This window comes from Durio zibethinus, chromosome 3, assembly GCF_047325235.1.
Source record: "Durio zibethinus cultivar Kanyao isolate XHJ-2024 chromosome 3, ASM4732523v1, whole genome shotgun sequence".
NCBI lineage: Eukaryota > Viridiplantae > Streptophyta > Magnoliopsida > Malvales > Malvaceae > Durio > Durio zibethinus.
In genome coordinates, this window is record NC_143164.1 from 32,779,937 (window position 1) to 32,791,711 (window position 11,775).

At 26.3% G+C, this 11,775-nt stretch overlaps 1 protein-coding gene and 2 pseudogenes across 1 annotated transcript; 1 reads left to right on the plus strand and 2 right to left on the minus strand.

The window, feature by feature from the left end:
* The window catches only part of LOC149519758 (uncharacterized), a 51,636-nt pseudogene extending 48,018 nt beyond the window's left edge, over positions 1–3,618 (plus strand).
* Positions 3,619–3,784: 166 nt separating this feature from the next.
* On the minus strand, positions 3,785–4,735 carry LOC149519760 (protein RALF-like 33 pseudogene; annotated as a pseudogene).
* A 2,263-nt stretch (positions 4,736–6,998) lies between these two features.
* LOC111318489 (rapid alkalinization factor-like) lies at positions 6,999–7,590 on the minus strand. The gene has a single exon (XM_022921355.2). The coding sequence runs from the start codon at positions 7,565–7,567 to the stop codon at positions 7,217–7,219; it is 351 nt and encodes a 116-aa protein (XP_022777090.1). The 5' UTR covers positions 7,568–7,590; the 3' UTR covers positions 6,999–7,216.
* Positions 7,591–11,775: the final 4,185 nt, after the last annotated feature.

The following is an 11,775-nucleotide window of genomic DNA, read 5'->3' on the forward strand; positions in this document are numbered from 1 at the left end:
AAGTATTATATTTAGTAACTATTTATTTTTTTAATATAAAAAATAGTTTATTATTAAGAGTTAAAACTTTTATGATATTATTTAATAGTTTTTTAGCACATTAGTGACCAAAGTGAAAAAATTTCTTCATCAAATAGTAGTATTCAAAATCTATGCAGTTATCAATTTTATACTTTTTAAATTTTTTGCTTAATGTACTAAAATAATTTGAATGTTATTGCATGTATTATTAAACTTTGTGTTACATGCATAATTGAACAAATTATATATTTATAATGTTTAGTTTATGAATTTAAGTTTGTTTTTGTTTCTTTTAACATTTTTTATTTAATGATAATAATCAATATTAAAAGAAAATTTTTTAAAAAAGTAAATTTCTTAATTTAGCGGCATTTGTATTAAAAGAGGCCATTAAATTGTTAATTTAGTGATGTTTTAAAGCACAAACATCGCTCTATATAGTGGGGTTTTAAAGCATCAATACCATTAAATTTAAGCGATGTTTTTTTAAAATGCCACTAAATTAGCAGCGTTTTCAGATACAAACGCCACTAAAAAGCGGCATTTTCATATACAAACACCACTAAATTAGTGGTGTTTTTCCTTACAAATGTCGTGAAATTAGTTGCGTTTCTTATGAAACGTCACTATTTTCTTCGACGCAAGTATAGCCGATGCTCTTAGTGGTATTTTTTGCAAACGTCATAAATCTTTTAGTGACATTTATAAACGCCGCTAAACATACAAAAAAAGGTCACTAAAAACCTCATCCCCTGTAGTGTTTTTAAGATTTTATATTGAAATATTTGGGTGTAATTTGAAACTTTTGAAAACTGATTTTTGAAAATTCTTAAAGGTTTCCAAAAATGAATATTCAAAAATTTTTAAGAATTTATAAAAATTCAGGATTTTTTGAAAAGTGTTTAAAAATTTTCAGAAACTCTTAAAAGTTTCTGAAAATAGATGTTTGGAATGGGATGTGAAATACCAAAAAGTAATTGACTAATGTGTATTTAAGAAATTTCATTAAGAGTTAAATTTTTGGGGTGTATTAAGAAAAAATTAGGGTGCAAATAGAAACACTCAAGCACTATTTTTTTTCTCTGTATTTATTTTTTAAAAAAAATTATTTTTAGATAAAATTATTTAATTATTTTTTTAATTTTAAAGTTATTGAATATTATACTTGGTAAAATTTGTAATTTATGGGATATGTATATTTGATAAATTATTAAATTTATTGGACATGAAAATTTGATAAGTTATATTTAAGATTTAAAAAAAAAATCAGTTGAAGAAAAAAATATATACGATGAATTTTCATAACATTACAAAAAAATAAAGCACGATTTATTTTAAATATTATAAATTTATTTATAAGTTGATAGAAAAAATTATGCATGTGAATCTTTAAAAATTTTTTAATTTAAACTATCTAAAATAAAAACTTTAAAAAATTTTAAATACATGAATTTAAAATTTTTAAAAAATTTTGAAGATTATAAATTTGAAATTTTTAAAAAGATTTCCTATTTACAAATCATTTTGTATTGAAATGATTTTGAAAAAAAAAAAGAGAAAGAAAAAGGGCTAGCAACTGAGGAGCAGCGCCAACAAACCGAGATCAACATCCACTGCCAAAACAATGGTGAACTTTATATTTTTTTCTTTTTCGAAACTTTAAAACTGATAATTTTCCTAGCTATCATATAATTTGCTTCAATTCTTTCAATTGCCTGGAAGCGGAACGATCTAAATTCTTACATTGGTTCATAAAGGATTTAATGCAAAGATCGTTTTTTGACTTGTTTTAGATCCATATTCTCTAATAACCGGAGATTCATATTCTCTAATAACTTGTGAATCTTTATGGTTTTTGTCAATTATGCTTTTGTCATGAATCTAGCAAGGAAGAACAGTAGCATAAGGATCAAGAAGGATTATGGTTGTAACAGGAAGCAAAAAGGTGAGCTAATGGAAGAAGCAAAGCTGGCAATTGAGTTAAGACAGGAAGAAGATAAGCTGAGCGAGAGAATTGAGCTGAAAGAAGAGAAAGCAGAGCCAGGAGTGGAGCTGAGAGTACGCAGGCTAGGAACTGACTATGAGGATGCAGACAAGGAAGCTGGTGCAATGAATTCTGCTGACATGGTTGATGGTTATTGGTCCATTATTGATAGCCGACTAGTAATCTGTTATGACAGGTATCATGTCTTTTGTCAGCATCTAGCAAGGAATTTAGCGATTCTTTTAGAAATGTGGTCATGAATTGTAGCACATTTGTGCCTATATAAGAAGAGTGCTGTAACGACAAGGGTATGGATGAAAAATTGCAAATTCTCTACTTATTTCTCTTTATTTTCTTTATTTATCTTCTGGTCTACTTTCTTATTTCTTCTTCTTATTTGGTTCATTACGTCACAATCATTCTGTGAGAGCTTTGTCTGGTTCATATCTCTTTTTATTTTATTTTATTTTTATTTTTAGTATTTTGGATTAAAATAGGTTGTGCTTGCAATGCTGGCGTTAGGGTATCAATTTCTGGGCTTTATTATGAATGTTAGTGTAGGTTTTATGACGTTAGTAGGGTTTTAGTTGTTTTGAAAATTGAGGCCCAAACCTTTTATTCAATGGCATTCAATTCTTTTGTCTTCTTGAGATTTTTTGTGATTCCCTGTTCTTTGTTTTGTTTTATCAGAAAATTTTGATGACTTTTTTAAGTTGGTTAGAGGATTAAAGTTTCTTTTGATCAATGGCATTCTTATTGTTAAACAATCTGAAGTAGGGGTTAGTTTTATTATCATGTTAAATACTAATGCTGTGTGGTATGGGCTACTGGCATACGTTTTACAGGCGGCCACAATTCGGAAGAGTCAAAGCAAAACACTGCTGATATGACTGTTTTTGTGAGTCCCTCAATCTTTTAATAACATGAACAATAAATAATAACTGCTTTCAATGTATGCTGTTTTCCTAGTATCATTAGGGCATAACCACAGCTAATTTTGATTTTTAGTCTCAACTTTCAGGTTGCCAAGTTGTGCGTGGACCATAAGTCTCTAATGAATATAATTCAGAAATTATTTGATGTGCCTTTCTTATAAGTCTTTAGTTACCGATTTCTTTGACTGATTTTTGAAAGTGCAAAAATCTTCTTCTATGAGTTACAATTGGATCCTCTGTTGTTGGAATATACCTATGCTTTGCAGCAATCCAGGTTTCAAACAATGTCTGACTGCATTATGACAAAGAATATCCTTTTCACATGTTTTTAGATTTGATTAAAACATGTTTTTTTTTTTTTTTCTTTTTGTGTAAGATAGCAACATTATCAAATATATGGAATGTTGCTGAGTTGCTTCTTGGATGTATTATAGCATTACTTAAACGGAAATAGTTAGTTACTTTCTTACTTTAGTAGTATTGAAGTGTGGGACATCTATTGTTTACTTAACTCCAAAGCGCTTGATGAGATGGGAAGCCCTGTAAATGAGCTGGAGCAAAGCATTAATTACCTAAAAGCCAAGTTGGAAGTGGATGTCTCTCCATAGCCCATTCCCTTTAGCTCCATCAAAGAAAAAGTTGGATGAAGCAAAGCAAGAGGAAGAAGGCTCAGCATAAAACTTGGCCAAAGAGTGTTATTATCAGCTGATTATTATTGTTTGAGAGTACTATCGCCAACAGAATATTGTATGATCAATCTATCTTCTATAACTGAAGTGAAACTGATTGAAACGTGAACGTAAAATTCTAAAACAGCCAATTAAAGGACAAAGAAACATAAAAGCTTAAATGATAATATATCTTTGAATTTATTTAATAACATAGATTCTCTACCTCACCAGAGGGAAGCTTCATATTCTAACTTTATCCACTTTATTGCTATATGTTTTTCTATCCTACAAATGAGACAGAAGATAACGGAACCTTAACCACGGCAACGAGTAATGTCGCTGCAGCCTCGGTTGTAAGGGTTAGGTTCTGCTCTTGGCTGACAGTTATCGTTGGATGCACCCCTTCGAGAGCATAGCACCGTGTTCTTCTGAAGAGCTCCATAGCTTATGTACGGGGTGGCTTGCAACATGCGCCTGCTGCTAATCTCTGTATCCATGTTAAACTCACGGTTAGCTATGCACTCAGCCATCGAGCCCTGGCAGATAGATGTGGTCGGCTCGAAGCTCAAGTTGTGTTCACCACTTGAATCGACGGTTGACAAGGCAATGATCAGAGTTGCGTGGACGAGGGAAACGGCCAAGAGAAAACCAGAGGAATTAGCCATATTTAAAGCTACAAATGAAAGAATTGGAAGAATTACATTGACTAACTCTGTATTCATCAAAATGCCACTTCATTTGGCCTCAGTATTACTTTTTTTCCCTTTCCAAATTTCTATTTTTCATTCCAAAATTAATGAATATGAGGTGGTCTGTTGTTAACATTCCTTCACTTATCTTTGTGTAATAGCGATAGGTTTGTTCATTAAACTTGACTAGTTGATATGTAGTTTACATCTTTGTCGACCATCCTTATGGATGAGTATCTGATAACCATAATCCTTAATCCGTGTAGACAATCCCAAATGCATCAGTTTTGGTACTTGAAAATGCTATATGAACTTAAGATGATTTGTTATAGTTCATCCAGAAATACATTTTTGAGAATATGTTGTCATAATGCAATTTGAATTCAATAGATGGTGCTTCAAGTAATCTTTACTTATTGGAAGGGAGGAATTGTTTTTCATCTTATTAGATAAAGACCCTATTTATGTCAACGTCTTAACGTCACTTCTTGAGCTTAGTTATTCGCTGAAGTAGTATATTTGTACCAAGGTTGAAAAAGATATAAAAAATCGATTTGAAGTTTAAATTGATTTTTTATTCAATTTAATTTAATTTTAAATATTAAAATTTTTTATTAGGTTTAAATCGATTTTTGAATTGAAAAATAAAAAATAAAAAATTTTGAATGGAACCGAATTATATATTTTATTAGATTTATATATTTTTTAAATTTTTATAAAATAAAATAATTATTTGATATCTAAATCTATTTAAATATATTAAAAATTATATTAAAATAATATAACGAATAAAAAATAATGAACTTCAAAGAAATGTCAGTTTGGATTTAGTTCGTATTTTAAAATTTTATAATATTATATATTAATTAAAAAAATCAACTGAATTTAATCTAATTTGTTATCACGTAAATAGAGATTTTTTTTTCAATTGACTGTTATGTGACAGTTGGCATGTATCACCATAGTTATATGCCACTGGGTAACTTTGCTAACATGATAATTCATGTGGCATATAATGTGTTACTTTTAGAGAGTGTTTGGTATGGGGTGATTTGTTTAAAAATCATGATAATCTGTATTTAATATTATATTACAGTAATAATTTAAAAATCTTATGTGACAGTGATTTTAAATAATTAGGGTGATAAGATTATTATCTTAAGGGGTGATGAGACTTCATACCTAAAGGATGAGAAAGTTTTATCATCATGATAAAATAATTTTTAATATCATTTTTTTGACTACTTTGCCCTAATGAAAGATGTACCTAGCGTTGCCTTAGCTAAATTAACTAGTAAAAATTTTCAAAAATCTATTTTTTAATAGCTTATTTAAAAAAAATTTTCTAGTACAATTGAATAAATATTTATTGATTATAAAAATAATGAAATTATTTAATAATTTTTTTAGAAATTATATTTCATCAAAATTGATTTTTATTTATAGTTTTCTATAAAATAATATTTAAGTATTTTATAAATTATCAATTCAACAAATATTACATTTTTTTATTTTGTTTTTATAAGATTATTTTGGATATTTTATATTTTATGATTTATTTTTTTATATAACACAAAATACAATGATTTAAGACGTGAATTATAATATTATATCAAATATAGTAGTTTGAGATCATTGGTAATCAAATTATTTTGATGATTTTATCACCATGATAATTAGATCAGTACAATAATTTTAAAAATGATATCAAACATTACTTTAATGATGTCGTAAATAAAGTGATTGCATATTTTTTTATTATAATATTGTGATAAATTAATTTAAAATAAAAATAAAAATATTGGTATCCCGGTAGTTATATATGAGCGTTTATAACTATTATTTTTTGTCATTCGCCATATAAATAAATTTGGTTCTATTTGAGAAAACAGAGTTAGCATGGGATTATATTGAATTATTGATGTCTAATAATTTAACAAATAAGGTGAATTTATTCCATATTGAAAAGTCTTACTTATTACTGAGTATACATATCAATAAATAATGTGATAGCCATGGGTTTTTATTATGGTAGTCGGAGATAGTGAACTGCCATCAACAAATAAAAAGGTTGATGATTCGAATTTTTTTATTTTTTATTTTTTATTTTTTATATTGGGAATCATCAACCTTCTCATTTATTCAAACTTTGTTAGTTCAAAGACTATAACTGGCTTAGAGGTCTGGGCTGGCCAGAATTTGGGTGTTTCTTCAATTGAATTTACTTTGATAAAAGTTGGATGTTTTGCTAGAGAAAAGAACTTTCGTAAAACAGAGGCACATGCTTTGAAATAAGACCATGCATCTAAAGAAGCATATGCACTCTGTTACTAGTGATCATTTGATCAATCAATAAATAATAGAGCTTTGAGATTATGTGATTGATTGAGCAATATAGAGGCCCTCTTTTCTCATCATTTTATCCATCATAACACAATTATGTGCTCATTTTTATGCAGTCCATGCTCTAATAAACTCTCTCTCAGTGAAAGTATCATGTATGTCTGTGTAAAAAAATGCTATCAGTTTCTGTAATTTCTTGATGTCAGCTTGTGTGTGTATTTTACTGTATAATTATCGTTATCCATCTCAACTGAAGTTATGCATTTCTTTTATATAAACTTATCTTGGCCTCTACCCTCTTTTCGTCATGGTAGTACGTAATTATATCTTCAAAGTCTTGGCTGTGTTTGTTTTGGATGTGCTTTGAAGTAAATTGAATGTAAAATTCTAAAACAGCAAATTAAGGGACAAAGAAACATATAAGATTAAATGATAATATATCTTGGAATTTTTTTATAACATAGATTCTCTACCTCACCAGATGGGAGCTTCATATGCTAACTATATTCACTTTATTGCTATATATATTTCTATCTTCCAAATGAGATAGCAAAAAAAAAAAAAAAACGAACCTTAACCACGGCAACGAGTAATTTCGCTGCAGCCTCGGTTGTAAGGGTTAGCTTCTGCTCTTGGTTGACAGTTCTCGTTGGATACACCCCTTCGAGAGCATGGCACGGTGTTCTTCTCAAGAGCTCCATAACTTATGGATGGGGTGGTTTGCAACATGCACCTGCTGCTAATCTCGGAATCTACGTTAAACTCATCGTTACCCATGCATTCAGCCATCGAGCCCTGGCAGCCAGACTTGTTCGGCACCAAGCTCAGGTTGTGCTCACCACTTGCGTCGACGGTTGACAAGGCAATGATTGGAGTTGCGAGGACTAGGGAAATGGTCAGGAGAAAACCAGAGGGATTAGCCATTTTTTTCACTGATTTGAGAAATTATTATATAAACCTGTTCTATTTACATGCGAAATCCTTCGATTAATTAAGGAAAGAATATCTTATAACATCATAATCTAACGTTATTTTGATATTATTCTAATTATAATATTATAGGAATATGTCATATTTAGTATAGAAGATATAATAAGATAAGATAAAATAATATTATAAATAAGATTAAATAAAATAATATCATCCTATTTTGTGTTTGATGTATACAAAATTTAAAATAGGATAATTTAGTTATTTGTCAAAATTATTTTTATTCAAAGTTTATACAATTTAAATTATTGATATAATTCTTAAGGGTATAATTAGACGTGTAAGTTTAATCTCATTGATTAAAAATAATATTCTCCACTTAGGAAAGATTGAATAATCCTATACCAAGATGATATTAATTCTCTTTGCAATCTTTATCCCTCTCCTTACATACAAATAAAACATAATATAAGATAATTATTATTCTATCTTATTAGTAATCCTATATGTCAAATATGACCTTAATGCACAAGATTATAAATAGGGTATGATATAATTAGATTAGATAATATCATCTTATTTTATATTTAATATTCATAAGGATTAAGAGTGTGATATGATAATTTTTATTTTCCACCATGTTTATTATGTGTAAGATTAAGTGTAGAATAAAATGATTTTTTATTAATTAAAATTACTTTTCTTTAAAATAAAAATAATTTAAATTTACAATTTTTATGTAAAAGTAATTAAAAATTTTAACTAAAAATAGATATTCTATGATATTCTATAGGTAAGAGTTAAATTTATTTTTTTTGAAATTTATCTTTATTAAAAAATCAATCATTTTAAAAAATTAAATTATTTTTTAACAAACTATTTTTTAAATTTAATTTTTATCAAAAATATATTTTTTAACTTTTTTTTCCTTTTTCATTTATTTTCTTTCTTTTATCGTTAAAATTTAAAATAATTTATGTGATTGAGAGCTAAAATTTTTTTTTAAATGATTTTCCAAAATAATATTTGATTTTTTTTTTCAAAAAACAAAATTATCATAAATATATTTTTATCTATTTATTTTTCTCTCATTTTCTTTTACTCTCCCTCTCAATAAGAGGGAAATAGAAAAAAGGGAAAAATGAAAAAAATGAAAAAAAAAAGAAGAAAAAAACTATTTAAATTTAATAATTCAAAAATATTAAATAAAAATATTTAATTTAGAATAATTTATGGTTAAGAGTTAAAACTTTTTCTAAAAAATAATTTTTAAAATGTGAATATTTACAAAAAAAAAAAAAGTAAATTGATTTTTCAAAAAAATCAGGAAATTATTTTTATGAAAACTATATTTTCTATTATTCAAAATAAGAGAAAAGAGGGAAAAGGGAAAAAGAAAAAATAAAGAAAGAAAATGAGAGAAAGACAAAAAAAAGAAAAAGAAAAAGGAGAAAAATCGTTTGGTTAATTAGTTAAAAAAGGACATTTGTAAACTTATTAAATTTAAAATGTAAATTTTAACAGTAAAATAAGTAATTTATAAATAATTATCATTTTACTACAAAATTAAAAATAATTTTTTTAATTTTAGAAGATAAAATCATCATCGTACGAAGAGTATTAAACTTCTTAGCGATTTAATGTTGTTCTTTATGAGTGCATCAAATATATAATAAAAAATAATTCTATAAACATACTCATAATTTTTAATATCAATCGTATCATCATCCTAAACATTATCGTTATTATAATATCATAATATCTATTACAATATCGTAATCTTACACAATATTAAAGCTACTAATAAAAGAGTTGGAAGAATGACATTGACTAATTCTGTATTTATCAAATTTTTACTTTTCATAACACCGTAGTTATCTGCAAAGAAAAAATAATTATTAAATGAGAAAAAAAAAGCAAGAAAATAACATTTGAAGGAAAGCTTCAAAATATGGTAATTTAAAATTTTTCTAATTTTGAATATAATAATAAAAAAAGGCTAAATTTGAACATTATGTTTTTTTATTGGCCTACCCTAATAATTTTCTTTGTTTTGACAAAATAAAAAGGTTGCATTGTATTCTTTAAATTTATATGGGGAGCAAGATTACAATTTAAACAAAATGAATAATTATCATTATTGTAATGGTTTTGTGTTTGTCCGAGTAATTTGAAAACGAAAATAAAAGAACAAAAAATGGAGTCACCACCAATATTTTTTGACTAGGTGCGATTGACCACCTATTAAAACATATCATTTTAATGAAATTTTAAAATTAATTAAAATTTATTAAAACGATAATTTCATGGTCTGCGAAACAATCTGAGTTCGGAAGTCGGTTACGCATGGAGAAGGATTAGCACCCCCACGACGCCCGTTTAAAAACTATACCACTTAACTACGTGTTATCCTTTAATTTTGATTAAAAATAGTCTCATTCCTAGTGTTTGGAAAAATAATTTTCTTAATTTTTTTATTTATCGAAAATTGGTTTGTTTTGTTTTATTTTAAAAAAATTATTATTCAAATTTTATTCGAGAAAAATAAATTAAAACTTTTTTATTGAAATAATTCTTAAAATGTTTCAGTACGTTGATAACATTAGAAGAATTTTTTCTCACCTAGAGATTTCTTAGGCATCGCTTCTCGGAATACCTTAGAATCTCATCATAAGAGGTCTGAATTTACTTTTCGTAAAAATTATGTCATGTATGCAATGCATAATGTTATCATGTTGATGCACACATTTTATTCTTTTTTTTTTTTATAGAAATTTTATTAATTATTTTATTTAATTATTATTCTTTTTTTTTTTAAGAAAAGGGGAACTTTTGTTATATTGAAGATTTTATATAAATATTTCAATACACTGGTAATATTTAAAAAAAATCATCTCACCTAGGGATTTCTTAAAGCATCTCTACTTGAAATACTTTTAGAATCCCGTCATCGGATAAAATTTTCTTTTTGTCTCATTTTTTATTAATTATTCTTAATTTATTAATTACTTTTTATTTATTATTAGTTTATAAGAAAAAAAAATTTTGTTGTATTAAAAAGTTTTATATAAATACTCCAATATGCTAGTAATATTTAAAAAAATCTTCTCACCTAGAGATTTCATAAGCATCACTACTTGGAATACCTTTGAATCTCATCATCAGATAAAAATTTTTTTTTCTTGCATTTTTATTATTTTGGTATTATTATTAAGTTTATTTTTATTTTATTTTGTTTTTAAAGTTTATTTTTTAAAAAAAATTAACAAAATTATAAAAATTTTAATTACAATTTCATCATTTAATCTAACAAATATAAATATTTTAATACGCATAAATTTTAATAAAATAATATATAAAAAATAAGAAAAAATTCTAAAAGGTAAAAAAAATTAAAAAAAGAGAATAAAATGTGTGCATCAACATGATAATATTCTGCATTGCATACACGACATAATTTTTACGAAAAGTAAATTCGAACCTTTTAAGGTATTCTGAGAAGCGATATTTAACAAATCTTTAAGTGAGAAAAATTTCTTCTAATGTTACTAACGTACTGGAATATTTTAAAAATTATTTCAATAAAAAGGTTCTAATTTATTTTTCTCGAATAAAATTTGAATAATAATTTTTTTAAAATAAAACAAAACAAACCAATTTCCAATAAATAAAAAAATTAAGAAAATTATTTTTTCAAACACTGAGAATGAGACTATTTTTAATCAAAATCAAAGGATAATATGTAGTTAAGTGGTACCACTTTTAAATAGGTGTCGTGGGGGTGCTAATTCTTCCCCATGCGTTAATCAACTCCCGAACCCAAACTGTTTCGCAGACCATGAAATTATCTTTTTAATAAATTTTAATTAATTTTAATATTTCATTAAAAGGATATGTTTTAATAGGTGGCCAATCGCACCTAGCCAAAAAAGATTGGTGGCGACTCCATTTTTCGTTCTTTTATTTTAATTTCCAAATTTGTTAGGCAGACACAAAATCGTTACGACAGCTTGGTGACTCCGCTAGAGACTGCCTTTTATTTTCGAGAGTCAGGCCAAATTAACTACTTGTTATCCTCAAATTTTAATTTAAACAGTTTTAATCAATTTTCTTAGATTTTTATTTTTCATTTTTAATAAAAAAGGTAAAAAAAACAAATTGAAAATAAAAAGCAAAAAAATTCACACACGTTTCTTTTACTA